This window comes from Myodes glareolus, chromosome 2 (genome assembly GCF_982192425.1).
Source record: "Myodes glareolus chromosome 2, mMyoGla1.1, whole genome shotgun sequence".
Taxonomy (NCBI): Eukaryota; Metazoa; Chordata; class Mammalia; order Rodentia; family Cricetidae; genus Myodes; species Myodes glareolus.
In genome coordinates, this window is record NC_142027.1 from 131,493,217 (window position 1) to 131,521,028 (window position 27,812).

General features: G+C 48.8%; 1 protein-coding gene across 2 annotated transcripts; it reads right to left on the reverse strand.

The window, feature by feature from the left end:
- On the reverse strand, window positions 1-27,703 carry Sart3 (spliceosome associated factor 3, U4/U6 recycling protein). Of its 2 annotated transcripts, none has more exons than XM_048450184.3 (19): window positions 27,362-27,703; window positions 23,502-23,628; window positions 22,375-22,479; window positions 20,091-20,275; window positions 18,637-18,742; window positions 17,603-17,727; window positions 14,646-14,801; window positions 12,738-12,876; window positions 12,104-12,211; window positions 10,439-10,516; window positions 10,263-10,321; window positions 9,246-9,355; window positions 7,052-7,164; window positions 6,218-6,294; window positions 4,907-5,081; window positions 3,851-4,302; window positions 3,318-3,470; window positions 2,674-2,864; window positions 1-907 (listed from the first exon to the last, which is right to left on the reverse strand). In XM_048450184.3, the coding sequence occupies exons 1-19, from the start codon at window positions 27,674-27,676 to the stop codon at window positions 733-735; spliced, it is 2,949 nt and encodes a 982-aa protein (XP_048306141.2). In that variant the 5' UTR covers window positions 27,677-27,703; the 3' UTR covers window positions 1-732. The 2 variants fall into 2 exon arrangements, with proteins under 2 accessions (XP_048306141.2, XP_048306150.2); XM_048450193.3 differs by having other exon boundaries at window positions 18,637-18,688; window positions 27,362-27,702.
- Between the last annotated feature and the right edge of the window lie 109 nt (window positions 27,704-27,812).

Below are 27,812 nucleotides of genomic sequence, written 5' to 3' on the forward strand. Positions count from 1 at the left end.
TTCGATAAGAGAACTTCACTTTAATAAACAAAGCTAAGTGGGGGAAGTCAACTATGCGCTCGACATAGCATTTAGACACAAGTGTCTGGACAGAGGACATAGGTCCCCCCCGTCACCAGGCAAAGAAAATGGCCCACAGCAGGTGGAACACACGCTCCTACATGAACAAATGTCACAGACATCCCGCTTCAGGGAACATGAAACAGCTGAGGTGTCAATTACAAATACATAATAAAAAAAAAAACAAAACAAAACAAAACAGCCTCTTTGGACAAAAGCCCATTAAATAAATGTATTGTCTGCAATGTCCCCACCCGCACTTTACTAAAGAGGTCATCTGATGAGTGACAAGCATCTTCCATTTTATCTTTTAGGCTTAAAGAGCAATGGGTACTCGTGCTCTGCATGGCTGGGGGGGGCAAAGGGGAATTCGTAGAAAACGGGCCAGAGGTGGTGAAGTATCAGGACAAGTGGGCGTCAAAGCCGAGGCCCCCCCCTTGTTAGGACGCTGAAGTACCTTGGGAACAGCCTATAAAGCAGTTGGCTTCCGCCCTCAATATGAGGGAACACTCCTCGCCACCATGCTCAACGTAGGCTTTTCCTTCCTGTCTACATGAGAGGAGAATCTGTGGGAGACAGGTGTGCCCAGCCCCTCTGTCTCCAGGGCCCACGGTGGCCTCCTGGCCAGCATGAAGGAGTAAGTAAGGCATTTCCCATATATCAGAGTCCTCTTCACTTTCTCAGAAGCAACTTCGCAAAGTCAGCATTAGACATCTTAGGAGCTTCAGTGGCCAAAGAGGAGGTGACTGTCGGCCCCACCGCAGGGCCATTCTCAGCCTGAGGAGCAGCACTATGGCGCTGCAGAGCCCGAGGAAGAAGAGAAAGCTGGGTCCTTCCCTTTCCGCGCCTAGGAAGAGCAAACACAATGACCCTTTGGAAGCACAGATTCATAGCCCCAACTGGACTGTGAGACAGCTGGGATTATTGAACCAATGACTGATCAGGCTGAGCTCTAACCTCACACCAGGAAGAGAAAGCACGGGAATCACTAGACACCCTTCACCTGGATTCTAGTCAGAAGTGAGGAACACTTGAATAAGCAGCCTCCTCTAGGGCACTGACATGGAGCACCCTATGCTAAGTCACAGGTGACAAACTGGTTGCCGGGAATTGAACTCAGGACCTTTGGAAGAGCAGGCAGTGCTCTTAACCACTGAACCATCTCTCCAGCCCCCCATTCTTAGCTTTTGACAAAATTTTGAGACAGGGCCTTAGCCTTCTGCAGAGCTGGGGTCACGGGCACCCAGCTGAGGTGAGGTGAGGCACTATATATGCATGTTGCCTTTGTCACTGATCCATGCTCACGACAGAACTGGAGCCACACGCATAGCAGGCTGCAGTGGCGGCTGTCATCCCATAGAAACTGTGCTGCTGTGCTGGACAGAAGGAGCTGACAATGCCAGGCTCTTCGTGGTCTGAGAGATGGCTCAGCAGGTAAGAGCTGTTCTTCCGGGACTGGGGTTTGATTCCAGCACTTATGCAGTGGCTCACAAAAAAACTACAATTCCAGTTCTAATGCCTTCTTCTGGTCTCTACAGGTACTACACACACATGAAGACAGACATTCATGCAGGTAAAACACCCATACACATAAAAATAAGGAAATATATCAATATTAAAAATGAAAGAAAGCAGGCAGGCAAGCAGTATGAGGGGCTGGAGAGATGGCTCAGGGGTTAGGAGCATGTCTAACAGATGACCCAGGTTCAATTCCCAGCACCCATAAGGAAGTTCCTGGGGTCTGGTGCCCTCTTCTGGCCTCTGTGGGCATTGCACACATGTGGTGCATAGACATACAACCAGGTAAGATACTCATAACACATAAAATAAATGTAAATAACAAAACAAATTCTTAAAAAAGCAGGCCGATAAGACTTTTAGTTGATAGAGGGCCAGTTGAAATATTATCAATAGAATTTTAGTTTTAGGAAAAACTGGTTTGATTTCTAGCTTTATTACTATTAGGCATGTAAGCTTGGGCAAATCGCTTAATCGTCAGGTCTAGTTTCCTCACAGAATGAGGACACGGGACTAAACCATTTCCAGCTAGTCCTAGAGTACTATCTTTCTACACAGCTGAAAGATGCTGTTGCTGGGGGATACAACTAACACTTCTGAAGCTTTAAAGTCCATAATTGTTATCTTCAGAAAATATTATTTGACCTACACTATGTTTAACTCAATTTAATAAAATCACTTTATAACAAGAGAAAGGAAAAGAAAGAAAGCAGGCTGAGCAGGGTATGGAGAGGAAGCAGTAACTTTCTGTATTCCTCCACAGCCTCTGCCTCCAGGGCCCTGCCTTAGGTTCCCGACAATAGACTGACGGCAGGTGGGGAGCCAAATAAACCCTTTCTTTATCACAGCACTAGGAACCTAATACTTGCCTGACACTCAGAAGGCCCTGGATTCCATCCCCACTGCCACCAGGGCCGCTTCCCTTTATAGACTTGCTATGCACAAGTGACACTTGCTAGGCCTGTGACACCAAGGACCACTCAGAGCATCAGGTCCTGGTTTTCTGACCCAACTCCACGGCCTCCAGCTGTGACACCCTCACCCCCTTCAGCACTGGCCAGGACAGATCTGCACAAAACAGTAGCAGACACTTACGCTCCATACATCTGTCGGGGTACCATCGGGGCCCCCGGTGCTGTCCTCACTTCTGGCTTCTCTGGAACTTTCCGTTGAGGGGGATTGCTGATTGCTACCTTAATGACATTCTCTTTGATGGTCATGCCATCCATCTTCATCACGGCCTGTGATGCCTGTGACTCGTTTTCATACTCCACATAGGCCAGGCCCTGAAGGATAAAATCCACAGCTGGATCAGATGTCAAGGACTTGGCTTCCTTCAGGACAGCAGCTGTGGTAAGCGGGCACCCATTAGCAGTGACCTCCCTAATGTCGCCTAATGCTACAGATTTACCCCCAGTCTAACCATTTGCCCTGTGGCCATCACTGACTGGAAGGAAGCTTGAAAAGCCTCTCTGTGCTTACCCCAAAGAAGGAAACCATGTAAGCCCAGCAAGAGGTGAGCTAGACACAAACAAGACCCGACACGGTCACTATCCTTTGGCCTCTTCTGCCCACCATACTTTCTAAGTCTCCAATGTGGGTGGAGTCAGGGCTTCAAAGATGAACCCAAATGTGTCACCAAAAGGTCTAACAGGACAGAGGGGAGAAGAGGAGGGCAGGGAAGCCCATGCTGATCACTCCTCAGCAAGAAACTCAAAGTCTGCCTGTACCCCACTGACCTTTGGCTTGCCAGCCCTGTTGGTAACCAGCCTGAGGTCCTTCACAGTGCCATGAGCCTTACAAATGTCCTCGAGTTCCTCTTTGGTGCAGGAGAAGGGCAGGCCCGAGATAAAAAGCTTGTGTTTCTCTAGAGTGGTGCTGTATCTGAACACCTGGAGAGGCAAAGCTCATGGTTCAGGAAAGCACACCCCAGCATATGTGTCCGTCCCAGTCAGATGGCCCTGAGCCAAACCTGGTCTCAGAGACCTAAATAACAAAACCACCAGACACACCATCTCTGTAAAATGATCAGAAAAACAGCCATGCCCTGAGCACAGGTGGAGTTGCCCTTGAGCAACTGTGGGAAAGCAGTCATCTTTCCACACACTAAGCATATCCACCACCAAACCAAGAGGAGGCTCAGAGCAGTTGAGCCCAAAAGCCTGACACACGGGCTCCTTAACAAGCCTTGTACATGGTAGGAAGGGCTCAGGCACTGAGCACCATCCATCTGGCAGCCCCCCTTAAAGGAACCCTTTTCCCCAAAACATACCTTAAAATCAGGGTTTTTGCTCTTATCCACACAAGGGGAGACAAACATTGGCCTTCCTTCTACAGTCTTCCTGTCCAGGTCCAGAGCCTGCCGGGCTGACTTCTCTTCTTTAAACTCCACATAGCAATAGCCCCGGAAGTCCCCACGGTTGCTGAAGACCGGCCTGATCTGGACCACCTCCCCGCAGACCTCAAAGAGTGGCCTGAGCTTCACCTCTGGCTCATCCATGCTGTAGGGCAGGTTGCTGACAAAGACGGTGACACTGTCCTTACTGCTGTCATGAGCCACCTTGGGCATGTCGAGCTTGAGGGAAGCTGCCTTCTCCTTCTGCTTGGATGGAGGAGCAACGTCTATCGTTACACATTTCCCAGAGGAATCCGCTTCTTCCTCCATGGCAGAGGCCACTCCAGAGGCCAGGCTATTCTCCACCCTTCTACGTTTGGAAGGCTGCTCTGCAGGCATTCAAGAGAGAAGCAGAGGCAGCTAACACATTCTGCATCAAGCACATCCCAACACAAACAAACTGCACTGGGTACAACAGAGACGGCCACCAGGCCCCACAATGTGCAGGCCCAATTTACACTCCAGCAAAGGCACTAGCTATGCCAACTGGAAGCAAGAACATAAATCTCCACTGTCCAGTCATAACTGCACACAAAGTCAGGAGTCCCAGAGTTCCTCTCTTACAATTCCCACATGACCCAGGGAGAACAGAATACTGGTACAAAGGATGTTTCTAACTCTTTCAAATGGCCAGAGCCTTCTGCATTCCCCCAGCAGACATGGGCTGGGCCTGGACAGCCTCTACCATTTCCTTAAGAAGCAACACAGAGCAACTATACAGAACACTGATTTTCAATTGGGACTTTACCACAGAGTCACTACTGAGAGAAATGTAGACGGTGAACAGGTGATTTAATGGCATGAATCCTGACTGTGTCAGGGCAGCACAGCTGCACATCAGTGTGCGCGCCCCGAGGAAATCAAGACCATTTCTGGACAGCTAAGACATGTTCTATGTACTGCATGTGCAGGCCTTGGTTAGGTTAGCGTTACCTTCCTCCTCCTCCTCCTCGCCCCACTCTCTCTCCTCCTCCTCATCCGCCTTGCGTTTGCCTGCACCGTGAGTCTTTTTCTTCTTTTTCAGAGCTTTCTTCTCAGCCCGCACCTTCTTCCGCTGTTCAGCCCTTTCTTCTTCCTGCTGCACAAGAGCTGCTTCCTTCTCTGCAGCCTAGAAAAAAGGGCAGGTCATTCCTGGATGCCTTGTTAGGCTAGCTGGCTGGCTTGTGAGGAGACAAGACCTTAAAGAGGGTGGCAGGGGACCAACCTCTTCGTACAACACAAGATCATATGAACACGGTAAAGAGGAAACTCATAACTCATATACTTTCAATAGCTTCAATCATAACACAGCAAGGAAAAAACCCATTCCTGCTGCTGGGGCAGAGTGGCCTGACAAAAGCCACAGAGGGGAGAATGAGTTCACAGCTGCAGGCTGTTCACAGGTCTACTGTGGTATAGAGGTGGGGGCAGGATCATCAAGCAGCTAGTGCCACCACAGACAAGAAAAGGAATGCCCACATGCCATGCTCAGCTCGCTTCCTTCCTTTCATTTCAGAGCCCAGGCCATGAAATGATGCTACCCACAGTCAGGATGGGTTTTCCACCTCCAACTTAGAAAATCCCTAACAGGTCATAAGAAAGCCAGAAATGCTCATGTTCCACTCAGGCCTATCGTGGCTCCTTAAAAAAAATTATTCTTCAAGAATTTCATCCATATATACAATGCATTTTAATCAAATCCTCACATAACCCCCCCCGACTCTTCTCAGATGCTGGCCACTAAATCTCCCTCCACTTCATTCGCTCTTTCTTTCTGTTAAACCATTGAGTCTAACCAGTGGGGGAGGGTGGCAATCTATCCCAGGCTGTACCCTAGAAGGAAACTGAAGCTCCTTCTCCAGTAGCCATTAAGTGCCAACAGCTCCCAAGCACGAGGCCCCACAAGCCCAAGGCTACTCTATCGGATCTAGTACAGTCAATCCCTGTTAAGCTGGACGTTTTAAGTGAGCCTACAGACGGCAAGCGGTAAATGTAAATACTGACCCAGATGCTGTTTAGTCAGCATCTTAGGAAGGGCCAGGAGAGATGACGGCTCTATGGTTAAGAGCACCAGCTGCTCTTCCAGAGGGCCCAGGTTCAATTCCCAGCACCCATAAGGCTGCTCACAACAGACAGTCCAGAACCAGGGGATCTGACACCCTCTTCTGACCACTATGGGGACTGCCCACAATCGGCGCACAGGCATTCATGCAAACAAATGGGGTGAGTGGTGCAGTCCCAAAGCCTCAGAAGCATCACTGTCACCTTCAGCCTCTGTTCATTCACGCGAGCCAAGCGAGTTTCGGTTTTCTGAATGGCCACATCCCAATCTTCCAAGGTTCCTGGACAGAAAGAAGAATAGAGCTTTTTGACCCCTCAATTCTGAGCTGTTCCCTGATGCCACTGCCCCAGAGCAGAGAGCTCCTGTCACAAGAACTGCAGTCACTCTTGCTTTACGACAATGCAAGTCACCAGGCTGCCACTCTGTAATTCCAATAATCCTTCTGTGTTGCTATGGATCCCTCCTCCTTCCAAAGAGAGACTTAAAAACAAAAAGCCAACTTTTACAGGCTCTCAATGGTAAAGACTATAAAACATTTCAAAGCAGAGGGCACATGAAACTCCCAAGAGCCAAGGGAGCTATTCCCCATGCCAGCAGCTCTGTTGAATCTCATCTGCTGGCTTCAGGCTCACATCCCAATCCAGATAGATGCCCATGGAAAAATCCACACTGTCTCCCCAAGCTCTACTACTATGGTTTAATACCAACACCAAGGATCTAAAACTCCACAAAGGACCAAAGAGCATGCTGAGCCCTGCCTCTCCAAGTGCCTTCACAGTGCCGGCATTGCCAAAATAGCAGTTCTCATATATGATCCTCCTGGCCACAGAGCATCTGTCCCATCTGGTTGTGGTGAGGACTAACACTGATCCTAACCAATGAGGCCGGCCAGAAGTATGCCAAAGCCCATCCTGTGACTGCACACTGAGGCCCACCCCCACACAAGCAGCCAATCTGTCCTTACAGGCCACATATTTCACTGAAGACTACTACCCAAAGGACCAGACTCTAAGCCAGAAGCAGAGGCAGGGTCCCACCTTCTGTCCTCTCCATGGTGAGCAACACTTCACAGACATGCTCAGGGTAGTCACTTGTGCACTGGACAGCTCGGTGCAGAGCCTTCCGACAGTGCTGCGTGTCACCATGTGCCCTAGAGCAGAGAACAAACAGGCATCATGAAGGCCCACGGTAAAGACTGTGAACAGGCTGCTGCTGGGGCAGAAGAGGCCTGACTGCAGAGGAGACAGCGGCTTTCAGGAGCACGGGGCCTTTCTCTCCTGCCACAAGCTTCTGCAATTGCAAGAGGAGACCTTTTTCTATACACGCTTTCCCTTGGCCAGGAAGATGCACCAGGAAATGCAGCTCAGACAAGAGCCTCTAAGCAGACCTTCTGAGAACACGAGAGGGAACCATGCATCAACTGAATGCACCTTGACCTAGTTCCTCAAAGTCTCTGCAGTCCACCAGAGGGTGGCTCTGTACACCCGAAACCCAGATGGTTTAACTCCATGCTCTGAGTCAGGTTTTATTCTAACATGTTAAAATATGCTAACTACACTGGCATGTATGTATGTATGTGATGTGGGATTCCCCTCTCCGGTTACATGTATGTATGTATGAATAAATAAATGGATGGATATATCAGCACACTCAAAACCTTCAGGGCAGTGGTTCTTTGGCTATGATCCGCACACCCAAGGCCTCAGGAGGTCTTCAGAGTGAGAACACTTTGTACAGGGTACCCAAATGTTCTTTGCCACAGCGCTGGTGATTACATGGATGATAGAAAAGCAATGGAGACTCAGGACAAAGCAAGCACATGCCTCTCTAGTGCTGTGTGACAACACAGCAAATGCGCAGGAGCTCCTGTGCACACTGAAGGATGGTACTTACTGGAAAATATTGACATCACAAAATTACAACATCAGGCCTAGGGTCTATCAAGCCAAGGGGCAGAAAAACAGATACTGTAAACCAAAGAACTCGGTGGCATGGTTCCAGACACCACATGTCATCTGGCCCTGTTGAGTTTTGCTGTCTTGAAAGCAACCTCATCTGAAAAGCTTTGAGGCTCTCCCTTTCCACCCATCTCTGCAAGGCCAGTTTCTTTTTACCCTGCAATAAAAACTACAGCACAGCAGAGGGGTAACTATAATAAATACATTTGCCAAAACGTCAGGCTCAGGTTTAGATAGACAGCTCAATGGTTTATCAGAGGACCCAGGTTAGAGTCCCAACTCAAAAGGACTTCACTCCAGCTCCCTCTCAGGCCTGAGGGCCCCAAGCACAATTGTAATGCACAGGTGAACATTCAGGCAAACGCCCACCCATTGTTTGTTTTGTTTATTTGAGACAGGGTTTCTCTAAGTAGCTCTGGTTGTCCTGGAACTCTGTAGACCAGGTTGGCCTTGAACTCACAGAGATTCCAGCACTTGGGAGGCAGAGGTAGGCGGATCTCAATGAGTTCGAAGCCAGTCTGGTCTAACAGAGCGAGTTCTGGACAGGAACTCGCGAGTCTTGGACAGGCTCCAAAACGACACAGAGAACCCCATCTGAACACCACCACCACCACCACCAACACCCCGCCACCGCCGCCAAAAAAAGAAAAAGAAAGAAGAAATATTGGGGATTTTCAATATGCACTGAATCAAACAGCTAGTCAAGACAGCTGCCGTATAGCTCATGCCTGACATCTTAGGGTGAATCACCCTGAGCGCTCAAGGCCAATTTGGGCTATGCAGTCTCAATCTTGGAAGGGAAAGAGGAAAGGCAAGGTCATGTTTTTTATCTTCCCAATGGATGCAGTTTACTGAATTCAATAACCTAGAATGGTCAGAGTGCAGACACACTACAAACATATCATGAAGGAGCCCACCCTAAATCATGAACAACACTAAGTCTAGACAGCGGCTGCTAGCTAATCTGATGGTTTTCTTTTCTCTTAGTGCTTTGAGCTTTCCTATACAAAATATAATTTTAAAAAAAAACACCCCCCGCCAAGAGTCCAATTAGGCACATTCAAAATTCAAAACAAAAATGCAAACAGCTTAGAAGGACTTAATGGCTAGAGGAGCGCCCGCCCCCGTAAACTCACACACTAAACTCTGGTTCTCAAGGCTTGCAAGGCACAGGCCCTGCTAAAGGAGGCAGGAGGGCACCCACCCCAAAGAGCAGGCACAAGTCAGCTCAGCCAAGAATGGGTACAGATGTCAGCTACCCTGGGTCACTCACCTTTCCAGGTTGTAATACTCCAGCCACATGTTGGCATACTTGGCATTTCCTCTGGTCATAATGCTGTCCCAGAGTTCTCGAGCTTTCTGCATGTTATTGCACAGGCGAGCCTAAAATACATTAACAAGATCACCTAGGACGAGTCCAGAACCCTCTCACAGCAATATCCACACAGGTATGCCTAAAACACTCCTTCTTGGCCCATGACTGTGTTCCACAGATCCTGAAGGCCCCAGGCCTCCCTCAAGCAGTAACAAGTCTGAAGCCTGGCTCCCGGCTCTCTGCATAGTGAGCCTCACAGGTCTGCACAAAGCCAAAGCTCGGATAAAACCTGCAGCACAGAGAGGCCCTGTGTACCCCGAGTAAAGACAAAAGTTCTTGCAGACAGCTCTTGCAAAGGCGTTTCCCTTTTTACATAAACTTGACTACAAATGTTTACTTGGAGTGCATTACAAAGGAAGATACTGATCCAGTAGCAAATGCCAGTTCAACTACTTCAAAGACAAGTAATTTAGACTAGTAACATCACCTAAGTACAGAGCCTGCTTCTCATCCTTCAGAATTCAGTAAGAGTCTTGTACAGAATTACCCAACTCCTGTTACAGAACAAGATTGGAATTGTATAATTCTATCAGCTGGTGAAGAGGGACTTCCTCACTCTGCTCAGTGTTCCTGGCTCAGCTGGACAGCTGGACACAGTTAAAGCCTTAAGAACGCCGAGTCCAGCTCATTCACAGCACCCGCAGAGCACTGGCCAACAGCAGGCACTCAGTACACCCTCATTAGCAGTGAGGGAAGGACTGAGGAGCTGAACAGGCCAAGAGTCAGCGTCAAGGCACTGCTGCTACACAGCTAGGGCTGGGAATATCTTCACCAGAAAAGCAAACCAAGCACAGCATACCAGGTAAACACGAAACCTTCACCGCCTAGACCACACCCCAATTTCCATGAATGCCAAACGAAGCACTTAACCAAAGCCTTCAAAGGAGGGCATGGCAGGTCTGTGAAGATGCTCACCTCAACTCGAGCCCAACTCTGCATGATCATGCAACTTGGATCTCCGCTCTCATTGAAACCTTCCAGAATGAAATGGGAACAATTAGGAAGGACATAAAGCAAGCGCCCCCGGCTGGAAGAGGTTTGGCAACAAGAACAAACAAGGTAACTGGGCAGACAGCAGGCTGGCAACTTACGCTCCTCAACCTCCTGCTGCAGGTACTCCAGAGCACGTGTGAACATGGCCCGCAGCTCTTCCAGCTCCTTGCTAGAGTCTGTTGGGGAAGGTAGAGGAACTCCATGAAGCCACCACAACCACCAAGACCCACTATGGACACAGGAACCTCAGTCACACTTCCTTTCACAATAATAAACAACTGGAAGGAGTGGTGGCAGAGAGAAACACAGGCATGCCCAGGAGGGACAGGCAGGTAGCACAGGGGCTGTGTGAAACAGTCTGGCAAAGTGTAGGTTTTTTCTAGCTGACCTCTGGTTTGGAGCAGGGATCCAGTGAACAGATCTAAAAGAACATGGTAGTCTTACTGGAAAAAAGATTTGGGGTTGTGGTGGTCATTTTCATCTCCACGGAACCTACAATCAGAGGGAAATGGACCCCTGGGCCTGTCTGTGATGGATGAGCTCAGTGGCATCTGGTGAGGTGGGAAGGCCCTCCCAAGCTGGGTGGTGCCGTCCCTACTGGGTCCTGGGCTATGTGCTCTCCCCTCTTCTCACTGTGGATGTCCTGTGGTGGCTGCTCTAAGTTCCTCAGCCCTGAGTCCCCAACGTGCTGGCCTGTGCCTTCTCCCCTGGGCGCTTGTCAGGGCATTCACTACAGCAACAGAAAGAAACGTAGCAGGGCTCACAAAGGCCAGACCCAAAAAGTGAGAGGCTACCACAGCTGCCAGGCACCAGAGCAAACACAAGGACTGTCAGCTTTTCATTCCACACTGGACTTAAGGTGGAAAAAAATGTTACTAATGGCAGGTCTCAATGTGCTTGAAGAACAGGGATGTAACTCCTCCAAAGATGTGTTAAGAAAAAGTACAGAGCCAGGCAGTGGTGACACACACCTTTAATCCCAGCACTCGAAAGGCAGAGGCATGGATCTCTGTAAATTTGAAGCCAGACTGGTCTACAAGAGCTAGTTCCTGAACAGGTTTCAAAATTATAGAAAAACAACTCCCCACCCCCCGCCAAAAAAGTAATATGGCACAATGATAATGTGCTTGCAAAAAAAAAAGTAAAAAGCCAGTGAAGCCAAGCACTGGTAGGTAGCACATGCTTTTAATCCCAGCACTCAGGAGGCAGAGACAGGCGAAGCTCTGTGAGTTCGAGGTCAGCCTACAGAGTGAGTTCCAGGACAGCCAGGGCTACACAGAGAAACCCTGTCTCAAAAACAAACTAACAAAGAGTTATAAAAGCCACTGAGGTGACACATGCCACTGCTGGGGAGGTGGGACAAGTGGGTCTCTTGTGATCACGGCCACACCAGCAAAACTTAAGCTCAGGGGGCTGGAGAGATGGCTCAGTGGTTAAGAGCACTGTCTGCTCTTCCAAAGGTCCAGAGTTCAATTCCCAGCAACCACATGGTAGCTCACAACTATCTGTAATGATGTCTGGTGCCCTCTTATGGCCTGTAGCCATACAAGCAGACAGAATACTGTATACATAATTAATAAATAAATAAATAAGTATTTTTTTTAAAAAAAAACTTAAGCTTAGGGTCAACCATGAGATCCTAGAATCAGTGGATCCTAAAAAACAGAACCCAAGGCTCATCTGTGGCCACGCACGCACACACACACGAGAGAGGTGGGGGGACATGATGACCAAATCCAGTTCTGAGGAGGCCCACACTCTACCTTGTCTGAAGTCAACCCTTCTCCTCAGGTAGTCTAGGTACACTTGCCAAATCTCCACATAGTCAGTGGCCTGGATAAAGCCGGCACTCAGAGCATTCTCAAAGGTTGCTGCAATGGAGAAAACCACAGCATTCACTAGACAGTTCAAAAAGAAATAAAGCCATCAGAACTCATAAATGTGTGATTCATGCATTTATAAATGAATGTCTATCCCAGCACCACATACAAGGAAAAGTACAGACGCAGTGTTTGCGGCGCTCCCCTCCAGCACCGTTCTCTAGGAAGGTAAAGACACAGTGTTTGCGGGGGTCCCCTCCAGCACTGTGCTCTAGAAGGGACTCCACCAAAGTGAGAGTCCGGGTCGGACAAGACAGACCATGACTTCTAAGAAATTCACTGAGTATTAGAGGCTAAAGCGCCAAGAAGCCACACAGCATCTGCCACTACAAGACAAGCCCTGGGGCGCTGGCTGAAGACTGCCACAGCTCTCTTGCTCATTTGGGATAAAAGACTAGAGCTCCCAGGCACGGTGGTTCATGCCTGTCATCCCAGCAAGCTTAGGCTCCACAGCGAGCTGCAGAAAAGAAACTTCCAAAAAGGTAGCTTAGAATTTCTCCTGCACAAATGTTCATACCAGAAATCATTTGATGGTCCACTCCATGTCTCTCCATGGCCAAGAGGTACCGACTCCACAGGGCAACTGTCCACGGGCAGTTCCTCACAGCACGGCTGTGTACAGATAAAACCAAATCCTTTACTTTCAGCTGCCGATCCTGTGACAAAGAATCCCAGGGTGAGAGGACAGAATTGTAAGACTTCCTCAGTAATGGCGACTCATGGAAACTCCCCCCACAGGCTAATGGCCCAAAACTCAGTACCAGGTGCTGGCACTATTTTGGGAGGTTGTGAAACTTGGGGGAGGCAGGCCCTAGCTGAGCAAGTGGGTCAGTGAGAGAGGCGAGAGCCTTGATGGCCAGAGCCCCACACCATCACCGCAGCCCCATGCCATCACCGCAGCCCCACGCCATCACCGCAGCCCCACGCCATCATCACCACAGCCCCACACCATCACCGCAGCCCCATGCCATCATCACCGCAGCCCCACACCATCACCGCAGCCCCACGCCATCATCACCACAGCCCCACACCATCACCGCAGCCCCACGCCATCATCACCACAGCCCCACACCATCACCGCAGCCCCACGCCATCATCACCGCAGCCCCACGCCATCATCACTGCAGCCACACACCATCAAGGACAGCATCCCATTAGCCTCTTCCCTTAGATAGCTGGTCATGGGTGACAGAGGTGACTAATGACCATCAGAGAAACACTCCCAGCACAGCCAACTGATGGAAGAGATTCCTTTGAAATGTCTTTGTGAAGCTAGGAATGTACAAGATATGCCTGTCATCTCAGCACTCAGGAGGCTGCGTTGTTAGTTTAATGATGCAGAGTTATGTTGCATTCTTTTATGTTGCATTTGTTTAACTCCGTAGAGCTGTGCTAATTTGCCTGCCTAAAACACCTGACTGATCAGATCTGAATGGTGAACAGCGAGGCAGAGGGGAGAGAAATAGGCAGGGCTGGCATGCATAGAGAGTAAATAAGAAGAGAAATCTAGGCTCAAGAGAAGAGGGAGAATTGAGAAAAGGAGGAGTGGAGGACACCAGGGGTCAGCCATCCAGCCACACAGCCAGCCACAGAGTAAGAAGGAAAGAAAGATATATAGAATAAGGAAAAGTAAAACTCTCAGAGGCAAAACATAAAGAGAAACAGGATAATTTCAGTTAGAAAAGTTGGCTAGAAACAAGCCAAGCTAAGGTTGTGCATTCATAAATAACAATAAGTCTCTGTATTTATTTGGGCACTGGGTGACGGGCCCAAGAGGAAAACAACACACACACACAAAACAACTATAAGGCTGAGGCAGGAGATTCACACATTTGAAGCCAGCTTGTGCTACATATTGATCTGTCTCAAAAGAAATGAAGACAAAAACATAAATAAAAGAATGTTGTGGTCTGGCTTCTTCAAGGAAGAAATCACCAGGGGAGCGCAAGATGGGCAGGGCAGAGGAGCTGGTGGTCCTAAACGGCCCAGACACAACCCTGATGTGTGAACTTCACCAGGGCCTTCACACAGAAGGACGTTTCATGTACATGCTGAGGTAGCAGTGAAGTACAACAGAGATGGGGACAGCAGAGAAAGCTACAACAAAGTCAGCCAGAAAGCAGACCACACAGGCTTACGACTGCCCCGAAGGTCAGCAGTGTGGTGTGTAAGGGAGGCTTCACTTTAACCATCTCTTTCACGTCTAAAATTTTTCCATAATGAAATAACATGAAAAGTGAGTCTGTTATAGTTTTCAGTAAGAAGATCACAAATTCTAGAGCTGGCAATAAGTTTAAAACAGCATCAAAAGCAAGGAAGGGGGAGACAGAAGGAGACAATGCAGAGAGGGACAGCATGTCGCTCCCAGCCACCTCCTTAGGAAGGCTCTACCTTGACAGACACAGAACTGGAGCACGTATCTTACTAGGTACCGACTGTAGCGGATCCATAAGTCTGGGACCAGGCAGTTCTCCACCAGGGCACGCTCAAAGATCAACTGAATACGAGCAGGATCCCCAATTTTCATCTCAAAATCGATGTACGCTTGGTATTCCGCCAGCCTGGGGGCCTCTGCTTGCAACTGTGGCACAGGAAAGTCACACTTGTTAAATTTGAATGCTTGGCACTCTCAGAAAGCATCTTCAAATAATTCAGCATTGGCAAGAGCAGCTAACCCAGGATGACAGTCACATCTTCTTGCTCCGAACCGACCATGAAAAGGACAGATCTGTCTCCTAAGAGCACTGGGAGCCTCTGTAGACCAGGCCCCTACCACCAGGATCAAACCCTTTTTCACAAGCACTCGTGACCAGACACAGAACAGCACAGCTAATGACCATCCTAGAGTGGGTAGTCAAGGGCTCACACTCAAAACATGAGCAGAAGAACACAGGTGCAGGCCAAAGACAGAGGGGGTCAGGCTGTCACCAACACAATACACGACAGAACCCTCTTAACCCTCTGTCAGCCTATCTTCTCTTCGGCCACCCTCTGCTGATGGCCACAGTGGACAGACAGCTTTGTCAACTCAAGTGCACACACACCATTACAGATGGCAGAGAGAGAGAGAAAGGGACCAGGTTCTACACACAGCAGCCGGGTGTAATGACGCTGACTTGGTTATCTAGACAGTGTGCCACTGAAATGACAAGAGCTGCCCAGCGGCCAGTCTGTCATGGCAGAAACAGGCACAGAGGACAAACTCCAGTGAAGGCAGAATGCCTATGCCGGGTCAAGCCTCTGCTGGCTGTAGCAATCTGATCCCAGTACTGTCCCCATCTTACACCAGGGAAACTGAAGCACAGGGAAGCTCAGCACTTACCAAGAAGCAGAGCTAGTAAGTGGCAGAGCTCAGTTCAAAACTGGCACAGCCTGGGCTGGAAAGATGGCTCAGAGGTTAAGAGCACTAGCTTATTTTCCAGAGGTCCTGAGTTCAATTCCCAGCAACCACATGGTGGCTCACAACCATCTGTAATGAGAACTGGCGCCCTCTTCTGGCATGTTGGCATACATGGAGGCAGAATGTTGTATACATAATAAATAAATAAATTTAAAAAAAAAACTGGCACAGCCTAACTCTCACGGTTTGGCCTCTTCCTCACTGTACTTAAAAAGATGTTGAAAACAGAATCAAGAAGCCTAAAGAAGCTCAAAAAAGACAGGGCAGCCGGCCCCACCTAAGGTAATGAGATCACAGGACATCAAATCAAACCAATGAGAGATTAAAATCTGACAGTAACAATTACCTTCCAAGAAGCAAGTCTGTGACAGACAGCTGAGCTGTCTATGACAATAGAAGACAAGAGACAGAGATGTGTTCTGTTGCCAAGAACATCATATCAGTGCAATGCTATAGCCTGAGAAAAACAGCTGTCAAAAAGGAAAACAAAGACAGAGTCTGTTGGGTACAAAATGGAGAAAATTTGCTGCCAGTGAATCGTGGGTGCAGAGACAGCACACACTCAACTAAGAGCTAAGATAAAAGAAACACAAAGCAAAGAAAACAGCATGCACAGACTGTCTGAGACACTGCCACCAGTGCTGGTGGGCCACAACTAAGACAGTGTAAGCAAGGTGTCTGAAGGGTCAAACCAATAAGAGAGAGAAAAAGTGTGGTAAATGTCACCTACAAATAACATGCTAACATAAACTAGACAGAGACCAGCACTCCCGCGTGAGCAAATGCAATGGATGAAAAGGAAACCAGTAATGTGAGATACCAACTGTATTCTTAGACATCGGGAAACACAACTAGAAAACCAGTCTTTAAAAAGAAATCGGTCAGTGGGTGCTCTCCCAGGGTGCTCTCCTCACAGCCTCGGAGGAGATCTGCAGGGTCACGTGCCAGGAGACAGGAACTCCCTCAAACTGACCCACACATCTATGCAAGAGCAATCAAACATTTAACAGAACTGACAAGCTGAGTGTAGGTCTGACGGACATGCCAACAGCTGAAAGAAGCCAAGCCCCCTTGGGAAACGGGCTGTGAAGAGTGCCACAGTCAGTGCTATGACAGCACAAGCAGGCAGCGGCAGAGCCGCAGCAGACTCCTAGTCACGCTGTGGCCCTGTACTGCGGCAAGGGACACACTTGTCATAATCAGGGCCACAAATGGCTCTCCACAAACTCTGATCATTACTACCCGCTACCACTGAATGAAAACCCAAACAGGAAGTTTCAGATTAAAGCTTCAAGATGAAATCAGCGCTAATAAAGACAGTAGTTTAAAAGCAAAAAGATGTCGTGAGGAAGGATCAAAAGTCAGGCCTTCCAAGAAGCACTAGGAAAAAACAAAAATTTGCAACTTCTAACACTGAAAACTTCACAAAATGAACCACATGGCCAGCTAACATGAGCAAACGCACTGCCATTAGCAATCAAGGGAAACTCAACAATGTCAAAATCAACTGGCGCAGTTACAGGCACAGGCACCCAGGGATACCTGTAGCGAAGCACTGTGGTCAGTGAGTTCCCTCCTCTGTGTGTACAGACACACATACAACCTTTATGACATAAGCCAAACCCACATACACACTAGGGAAGGAAACACAGCCTAATCACCACACCATGTTCAACAAGCAAGATCAAAAGATATATTATGGGTACATTCACAGGAGAACAGCTATCAAAAGGGGAGGAAGAATTATTATCACAAAAGTCATCAAAGTGATTACCTCAAGGGAGAGAGAGGAAGAGGCAATCGGAGAAGGGCACTGCAATGCTCTAGTTCTCAACCTGGGTGGTGGGTACATGGACGTTCACTTTGTCAGGACATTTATATGCTCTGCGTATTGCATAGTAAGACAAACTAAAGAGACTGTTAATGTGCATTATGGATGAGACAGGCTTGCGGGAAGGCTCCCCGAGGAGCAGAGCACTCACCAGCGCTTCCTCGTAGGGCTTGTATTTTTCCAGCTGCTCGAGTGCCTTCTGATAGCTCTGAAGTACAGGTTCTGGTATGGGGTCTTCTGACCACTCTTCATACTCTGCAAAGGTGGCCTCCATATCTATGGAAAGATCGATTCAGCCCATGTGTTATGTCACTGAGTTTTACCAACATAAAAAAAAGCCAGAAGACTCCAATGCCACCCACCCATCCCACATCCATCTCTCTGCTCTGATTTCCAGTTCTGTAAGCCCACACTTGGCCTCAGGACATGTCAAAACAACAGGCCAGACAACCCTACCAGCTCCTCGGTCCACGAGACCATGATCACATGCTGGTCACGTGCTGCACAGCAGGCTCCTGCAATCCCACCCACATCCCATGGTGTGTCCCACTGTAATCCTCAGTGCAGGTGAAGGACCCTAAGGGCAGAGCAGCCTGGCTGACAACAGCAGCCCAGGGAGCCAGGAAGGAAGAGGAGATCAAGGGTGCTCAAGCAGTTGCCCCAAGGTTCTGAGCAAGGCCTGCAAATAGACAAGGCAATGCCAACCCACACACAGGAAAAGCCCTCCTGGCACTGCCCAAACCCCCTGCTGAAGCCTTTCCAAAATGAGCTCACCCACAGGAGACTTAAGCAAAGCTCCAGAAATTGAGACTTGAATGCCTATAATTAACTCCTCAACCAAATCACTGAGGAGGTGACACAAAACCCCTGAAATGCAGAGACAGACCAGCTATGGGATTCTTGGCCAACAATGACCAGAAAATGGAGGGCTGTGCTCTTGTCCCCCTTTTTCAACATGTCTGAAAAGTAGGGAGATAGGGAGAGGTGGCAGCTGAGCTCCAGGAAACAGTGTCCCTCCCCTGCCTCTGCCTCTCACAAGTCTTAGCACTAACAACGCCTAACAGACTTTTCCAGTCAGAAGGAGAATGCCTGCCCTGCCTGCCCCGCAGGACACTGGGGAAGGACATGGGCAATGGCACTAGCAGAGTACAGAACGCGGGTTACTGACAAGTCTGCTTCTCTTACCATACAGTGGGATCGCCAGCTGTCGCCGGAAGAGGCTGTGGACTTTCTCCAGCTGTGAATCAAAGGTTTGTTCCCAGTCAGAAGGGGAAAGGAAGGCAGCTATGGGCTAAAGAAGCAAATTGGTGGTAAAGGACAGGAATTGGTTCCTTCTATTTCAGAAAGACATTTAAAAAAAAAGAGTCTACGATGTCTTATACAGGAGATATCATCATATTGTTGGGGTCAGTGACATGGCTCAGCAGGTGAAGGGTGTTTGCCAGCAAGCCTGACAACCTGAGTTCAATCCCTAGGTTGACAAGGTAGAAGAAAACCAACTCCCAAGTTGTCCTCTGACCCCCACATGCAGCTGTGACACACATATACCACACATGCAGCTGTGACACACATATACCACACATGCAGCTGTGACACACATATACCACACATGCACACAATAAAAATGCAAAAAGAAAGAAACCCAAAGGACTACAAGGTGCAGAGCCTAAGTGTCACACAGCAGAGCACTTGAGGGTCACAGCCGTGGGACCTGCTGAGGCCAAGATGGAAGGCTGGGAAAGGATCTGGACGGTAGCACGTGGCGGGGTGGGGGGGGCAGCTTAGTGACTCCCGGGGAATCACAGTGTGGTAAAGTAACAATAGAGACAAAACAGAAGAGTGTTTGGAAAGTGAGGCAGGGTGGGGAGGCAGAGGCAGCAGGAGGTGCTGAGAGCCAGCCTGGGCCTCTGTCTAGAGAGAACAGACAATGCAGAACACAGGCTCTGGCTTCACTCTGCACTCGCTGTCACGGCCCTCTGCAAACTGAGAACAGGGAATGACTAGGAAGGCACTGAAGTGACTCTGCCCACACAGGAACGCTTCACCCACCATCCTTTCCCCAGACTCTAGAATAGGCATCAACAAAATGTGGTGCCCAGCCTGGGCATGCAGGAGCCCAGTCTAGCAAGAGTGCCTTGTACACCAACCTGACAGTCACTCTGTACAATGCTTTAGCTGTGACACATTGTCACACGAGTTCACAAGCTAAATTCCCCACTGGTGTCAGTCAGTGCTCAAACAGTTTGAAGGTGAGGCATTCTGGATTCCTGATTTCCAGATCAGAAATGCATGGCCTGTGGTGACCCACCAGGCTCCAATCGTCACCACAGCGGGTCTCACAGAGAGGACAGCTGTCTATCCATCTGTCTGAAACCTCCCCTTGGTCACATCAAACACGATACAAAGACACACGCACACAATATGCACGCACATAAACAGACACAAACATGCATACATGGGAAAAGGAAGTCAACTACATCCAAGTCAAGGAAATCACTCCCTCTGCCAGAGACTGCTGACTTTGTTTGTTACAGTCCATCCCTTTACAGACTGGCAAAGGTGGATGGGCTGTTAGACTGTTGGACGTTTGTTTCAAAATAATACTTTTTGCAAGTTTGGGTCAGAGACCTGGCACTCACCCGAGCAGCTTCCATGATGGCACTTTCAAACTCCCGGTAAGCCTCCCAGATGGCCAGGCCTTTCGTCATGTGTAAGCCAACAGACGAAAGGGCTCTTTCAAACACTGAGCGAACCTTCTCGAGGCCACCTTTCTGACCAATGCCACCAACCGAGTACTGGCCATACTCTAGCCAAATGTTTGGACCTGAAAAGGAAACACAATCTCTAAGTTCAGCTCATAACAGGCCCCAGCATCACCCAGTGATAACAAAACACACGCCCACCAAAAGGTGCTCATTTGTGCAAAAAGACCATTGCCAACAACTGCCCCAGTTTCCCACAAGGCTGAAACCCCAGAAGAGCTATCTTTGTGCCCCACTAAGTACAGTACAGAGATCTGACTGCACAGACAGCACACAAGGGACAAATATGTAACTAAGTTAAATCAGAACAGGTAGAGTGTGGAGTCATGCAAGGCCCTGGGTTTGATCCCAGGAAAAGACAGACAGATGGGGTGGGGGGAGGGGAGGTATGAAGGAAGAAACCCACTAACATACTTAAATGACTGTAGTTATAAACCTGAGTCACTTGTCCAAAAATTTCAGATCCTAGAGTTTTACTTGTTGACCCTAGTCTTGTAGGTCTTCAGGCCAAAGGGAAAGAACAGAAGCAAAAGCACTGACCCTGTCATTAGAAGTCCACTCTTTGTTTTGAGGGCTTTTATTTTGGTTTTTCAAGACAGGGTTTCTCTGAGTAACAGCCCTGGCTGTCCTGAAACTAGCTCTTGTAGGCGTGGCTGGCCTCGAACTCACAGGGATCCCTGCCTCTGCCTCCCTCCCAAGTGCCGGAATTAAAGGTGTGCACCACCACCACCCAGCTTTGATTTGAGTTCTTGACATGTGGAGTCTTCTAATACCAACCTCTCCCCATAGAGTGGTATATTTGTGACAATCAATGAGCCTACCTTGATGGGTGTAGTGATGACACCTGTAACCCCAGTACAGGAGAAGCAGGGGTAGAAGGACCACACGTATGAGGGCACATGGTTACAGCCTTATACTGGTATATTATTTGTATTTTGACAAATAAATCTTGCCCAAAGACCAGAGGCAAAGCTAAAGTCACTAGATGTCAGGCAGCAGTGGCACACACCTTCACAGGATTTAGAACAGTCGGCTGGGTCTCTGTGAGATCAAGGTCACCCTGGGCTACACAAGACCAAAGCAGAAACAAATCCAGGTGGTAGTGATTCACACTTTTAATTCCAGTCCTAGGGAGTCACATGCCTTTAATTCCAGCACTAGAGGGAATATAAAATGGGAGGAGAGGCTCTGTCTGCTTATTTATGGTCACCCAGTCTTGGTAGAGGTAAGACTTCTCTAGTGGCTTGGCTGCTGGGCTTTTCTGGTTTTCAGATTGAACCCCAATTTCTGTCTCTGGGTTTTAGTATTCGTGCTACACAGCCTCTGTTAGCAGAACCGTTCTTTTTCTGTCATCATGAGGCTACACCCAAGAACTGTTCTCATGGGTTTGTTTGTTTATTGAGACAACACTTCATGTGTCCCAGGAGAGTCTCTCACTACGTACCCTAGGCTACCCTTGATCCACCTGCTCCCAACTCCTGAGTACTGGGACTACAGGAGAACAGCCCCATTCAGCTCAAAGTGTTTTAATGCTCTTTTCAAGAACATGTTGTCTAAAACTGGGAAAAGAGTCTGTGCAAAGAAAATTACTTCAGAATCTTTTTTAGTCTTTGAGATGGGGGGGGGGGGTGTCTCACTCTATAATCTAAGCTACCCTTGAACTCACTGTGTAGCCCAGGCTGGCTTGCGACTCACGATGACAAGGATGTGGTGACATGCACCTGTACACCAACCATGTCAGGAAGGTGAAGCAGAGCCAGTCTGAGCTATATGATGAATCCCTGCCTAAGAGCAATAACAACAAAAAGGACACAGAGGGACAGACATTTATGCCTTAGTCCCAGCACTCAGGAGGTGGAAGCAGAAGGGTCACCAACTGAAAGCTAGCCTGGGCTACAGAGTCAGAGTCTGTTTCAATCAAGAGATATGAGCTAAACTCTAAGTGCCTAGAAATCCTGTGTAAGTCCTCCTTGCCAGACAGATGCCAAGTGAGGCATCTACTCTCTTCCTATAAATGTTTCTCCAATTTTGTCTTAAGCCCAAAAACCTCTAAGCACTAAGATATCACAAAGAAACCAAAACTGAACTCCCTGGCAACAGCTGACAATGCAGCACAAGGCAGTAAGGATCTGGCACAGCCCACACCCAGCCCGGTACTCACAGATGTAGTCCTTCACAGCTCTCTCGAAGAGCTCGTACACATGCTCGCGGTCCAGGCCGTCCATGGCCATGCTGATCTCATCATGCAGCCACTCCAGCCAGAGTTCTAGAGATGACAGCACACCTCAGCACACACCCGCACCTGCTCCCAGGTCCCTAGAGACCCAGTTCTCAAAGCCTAAGCAGGGCACACAGACTGCGCTTCCAGACAGAGGAAGGCAGCACATGTCAACCACTCCCTCCTTTGCACAGCACTCGCCCACATCCCCACCCAATCTGTCTGTCAATTTTGTAAGACACTAAGAGTGACAACAGGTATCTGATGACTCAGAGCCAGCTGGCACATGACACACCTGTCCCCAGGAGGCAAGAACTACTGCTACCCTCAGCTGACTGTGGGAAACTGGGTCTCCGCTGTTACCATGATCTGCTTAGTCTGCTTGTGAGAACCTCATTAGAAATGTACAGTGTGGTCTCTGTTCCTCTGAGCTGTGCTTTGGGAAAAGCAGATGGGACAAACACTCATCCAAGGCCAGGGTTTCTGAGTTGAAAGATCAGTTGCAAATGAGAACAAAGACCCAGCCACAAAGTTGCTCAGTGCAAGTATGTTTCTCAGAAGCAAATGTGTGGAAGCAAACAAAACATACATTTGCTGTACCCAAATGAAACATTTGCATTTAAAACTATGAGCACGGGATGCTCTTTCACAGGATCCAGGTTGGATTCCTGCACCACACAGGGGCTTACAACTGTCTAGGACTCCAGTTCTAGGGCATCTGGCACCTTGTTCTGTCCTGTGTACCAGGTGCACACATATATGCATGCAGGCAAAAGCATCCATATACATAAAGATATTTTAAAGAGATTTAAAGCAATAAATATTTATTTTAATTTACAATTCCATGGCACTATGAGCATAGGCTAAGTACACACTTGTGGAATGTAAAGTTAAATTACATTAAAGGAAATGTTTCTCGTAGTATTGGGCTAAGAAACCAGTATTCCTCGTGTGAACGTGTACAATCAATCAGACTACGTCCTACAAAACAGTCTAAGACAATGAAGAAATGAGAAATAGCTGGCTTTCCTTTACGTCCTTTACCTCAACTATCCTCCCGGCACCATTACCTTCAGTCAAGGGGAAGAGCTCACTCATCTTCTGGCGGGCCATCCTCACTTTGTTGAGCTCCCCTTCCAGCCGCAGCAGCCTGATCAGCTCCACGTGGCAGTTGTAGTCATAGCCATTGATAGACAGCTAAGAGGAAAGTCAGCATTTGTCACCTCCAGTAAAAAAAAGACACCATCTGCCCCAAACCACTGGTATTGACCTGGGAGGCCACCAAGTAAGCAAAGCAGGACCTACCCCACCACACAGAAGTGGGGGAGAAGTATTCCCATCCTAACAGGAAGCTCCCTGCCCGTGGGCCCTCTCCAATGAGACAGAGCACCATCCTTAGGAAGGTGCCAGTGTCTCCTCTGCTCTCCATCTATAAAGTGGGGGCACTGCTAGTCTCCAGCCGTACAGTACATGGGGATTCTAAACGGCACGTGTGTCTGTCATATGAATTCTTTCATTTTACTGAACAAGTAAAGACAGCAAGGAGCCATGATAATATGACTGCAGTTACCAACTCTGGCACACATCCCATACCTACAAATCAACTCCTGAACAATAAGACAGAGGGTACAACAGACCAGTCACTAGCACCTGGGCTGACTCTTTTTGTTTTCTGGTTTTCAAGACAGGGTTTCTCTGTGTAGCTTTGGAGCCTGTCCTGGAACTCACTCTGTAGATCAGGATGGCCTCGAACTCACTGAGATCCACCTGCTTCTGCCTCCCAAGGGTTGGGATTAAAAGCGTGCACCACCACTGCCTCAGCCTGCGCTGATTCTTAACTGACACCACCATGTTCATAGTTTTTTGGTTGTTTTCCATTTTTAATATTTTCTTTAATTATGTATGCATGGGGGTAAGTGACATCAGTTGTCCTAAGAGGCCACCTCCAGCTGAAGTTACAGGTGGTTGTGAGCACCTGACCTGTGTGCTGGCAACCAAGCTCCGGTCCTCTGTCAAGTGCTCTTCACCATTGAGCCCTCTCTCCAGACTCCTGTGACTGGTTTTTGAGAAGCGCTGGTGCATTCTGGTTAGTCCTGCCACCAGCCTCCTACTCTGGAATGCAGACCTTGCTGCCACCGGGACCAGCAATGAGCTGCACTTGGTGTGGCTCTGTATATAAAGGCTCATTTTTACACTTTCAAGTTAAACCTTTCGAGCTAAACGTTGGAAATATTTTTTTTATTTATTTATTATGTATACAATATTCTGCAGGCCAGAAGAAGGCACCTCATTACAGATGGTTGTGAGCCACCATGTGGTTGCCGGGAATTGAACTCATGACCTTTGGAAGAGCAGGCAATGCTCTTAACCACTGAGCCATCTCTCCAGCCCCGTTGGAAATATTTTTAACTCTTAACACATCTACACAAAGGATGCGTATAAGAATAGCTTCAGTACACCCACCCTAAAAGAATGGAGCAGAGACATAGGTTATCACATGGAGGAGCCGTCTCCTTGGGGTTCTAAGTCATGTAAGGAAGAAACATACAATTAAGACTATCTGACCCCAAAACAGTAGTTACGAGGGGGAATGGGGAAGAAAAACAGCCTCCACTGGAGTTAGGTCAGTTCAGTGGAAGCCGCTCCACTGAGCACCACAAGTCAGGCACAGTGCAGCCCCAGCACCGCAAGGGCAGGTGTGGGGAGACTGAGTTCAAGGCCAGCCATGGCTACTTTCAGAAATACTATTTCAAGGAGAAAACAATTACTCAGATGTAGTAGTGCACCCCAGCACTCAGGCAGAGGCAGGCAAGTCTCTGTGAGTTTGAGGCCAGCCTGATCTACACAGAGAGTTCTAGGTCAGCTGTGTCTACATAAGAGATTCTATCCCAAAAAATTTTTAAAAAAAGGAAAAGAAAACAATGACAAAACACTTTCCTGAGGACATACAGACAGCAAACAAGAAGAGTGTTCAACACCACCACCAAGGACATGCACGTTGAAACCTGCGGCATTCCACAGCTAACACAGACACACCATCAAATGTTTGTCAGAAAAGGTGTGGGGGGCCTGGAGAGATAGATACCTCAGAAGTTAAGAGCACTGCTGCCCTTCCAGAGGTCCTGAGTTCAATTCCCAACAACCACAAGGTGGCTCACAACCGTCTGTAATGAGATCTGGTGTCCTGTTCTGGCCTGCAGGGATACACCTGTATATATAACAGATCTAGGGAGGAAAGGGGGTGGAGGGAGGAAGAAAGCCTTTCTATAGCTGGCTGCACACAGGCAACACCCAGCACTCAGCCTCCACCTCCACGCCCCAGCCCTTTGTCCTTTTCCCACAGGAGACAGCACTGCCACTGCCACCCCTGCACGAGGGCTTGTGCAGCTTTCTCCCTAGCCCATCCTTACAGCACAGGGCTAAGTCAGGGCGAAACACCCATATCCAGCCGAGCACTGCCCAGCAAAGGGAAGGGACCAACGCATACTGTGCCAAGCACAATCTGAAGTGGAAAGGGGGTTTTGAAGCAGAAAATCAATCAGTGTAATTTCCACTTAGCAGATAAAGGGGAAAACAGTGATGTAGAAAGTGTCTGATATAACCACCCAATCATGATTTAAAATTTTTAATTACCAAAGCAAGAGAAGGAAGACATAGCCTAGCCTGTGAGCCTGCTCCCTAGTGATCCCTAGTGGGCACGCACCCAGAACCTTCTAAAACCACACCAGTTGCCCAGATAGTTGAGTCTAAAGCTCAAACAGCCAAGGAAAAGAAATTAACGACATAAGGGAAGGAAAAGGTGACAACCATACACAGGCCAAGACTGCATAGTAAACCAAGATTAATCTACAAATCCTTAGAAACAATGAACAAGACTAGCAAGAGTGTAACACACACAGATCAACTTTGCCTTTTATATATGAAGTTTCTGAAGCAGTTAAACCCACAGAAACGAAGCTGAAAGGTGCCCCAGGCTGGGAGAGAGAGAAGGGGGCTACTGTACGGGGACTAGGCTACAAAAACAAACAAACCCTTCTAAAGGCTGCACAGATGACGGATGCCACACTGAAACTTGAACGTCTGGAAACGTTCCCGCTGACAAATTTTAAACCAGAAAGCCTGTAAATAATAGCATCTCGGTATGCTGGCACGAAACAGCCCAAACTGTAGAGTGCCAAGGCACCCATCTCCTGAGAGACTGTGTGACCGCAGGGCAGATGTCTGCAACCTTCCTGAGCAACCTTCCATCTCAATAAAGCGTATGTGCCATGGTCCTAGATTCCAGAACTGTGACGGCGCACGCAATTTACTACCAGCACTCAGGAGGAAAGGGCAGGACAGTCAAGGCTATTTCTGAAAGACCCTAACGCAAAAAAGGGGAGGAGATGTTTAAAAAAAAAAAATTCAGCCTGGCATGGTGGTGCACGCCTTTAATTCCAGCACTTGGGAGACAAAAGCAGGCGGATCTCTGTGAGTTCGAAGCCAGCCTGGTTTACAACACCAGTTCCAGGACAGCCATGGTAAAGGCACTTGCGGCCAAACCTGACGACCAGAGTTCAATCTCCGGAATGCATATAGTAGGAGACAACCTTGTGCGTGCAATGCATACAAACACAAACTGAAAATTTCAGAAAAATAGACGTCCTGAATTCGGTTTAAAACAAGAAACACTTTCAACCTTGTGTAAGAGCCCCTTCCACGAGCCTCTGTTTCCCGCAGTGAAACCTGACTAACGCTACTTCCGTCCCAGCCGTGAGAAGAATTCAATGGACTACAGAAGCAAAACACTGGGCACGCAAAGCCGGGCGGACGCAGGAGACACGATGGGTGAATGCGCGCTGGCGACCTCAGAGGTCTCCATGCCGCGGAGAACCAGGGGGCGGGCCAGGTCTGCGCATCCAAGAGGAGTCCGCTGCCCACCCCAGCCCACCTGCTCCTCCAGCCGCTCGATCTCCAGCTGGTTTTTCTCCTCCTCCTCGTCGTACTCCCACTCGTCCTCTCCGGGGGAGCTCTCGGCGGAGGAAGCCATGGCGTCCTCCTCATCGCCGTCACTCTCGCTCACGCCTTCCTGCTGCAGGTCCCACCCTGGCTCCTTGGTCTTGGCCGCCTCCGCAGCCACAGCGCGGGACAGCACCTTCCTCTCCACGCTGGCTGCCTTCGCCTCATCCTCCTCTTCCTCGGCCTCAGGCCCGGCCTGGGGCTCAACCTCCGGCTCGGACGCAGACGATGCGGCCGCAGTCGCCATCTTGCGCAGCCCGCGACTCTCGGGTCTTCCTTCGCTCACCAAAGCCCGGCGAACATCGGGCTGTCCGTGGCATCCGCCTGATCAAAACTGCGCTTCATCACCACCAGAAGCGGCACGGAGGACCTCATGACGTGTG

Excerpts from the sequence above, each read along its gene's own strand:
- Sart3 (XM_048450184.3), bottom strand. The coding sequence starts at position 27,676 with ATGGCGACTGCGGCCGCATCGTCTGCGTCCGAGCCGGAGGTTGAGCCC. Across the intron at positions 18,743-20,090 it reads CCATCATGGAAGCTGCTCGG|CCCATAGCTGCCTTCCTTTC; the intron begins GTGAGTGCCAGG and ends TTGCTTCTTTAG. Across the intron at positions 7,165-9,245 it reads GAGTATTACAACCTGGAAAG|GGCACATGGTGACACGCAGC; the intron begins GTGAGTGACCCA and ends TCTCTGCTCTAG.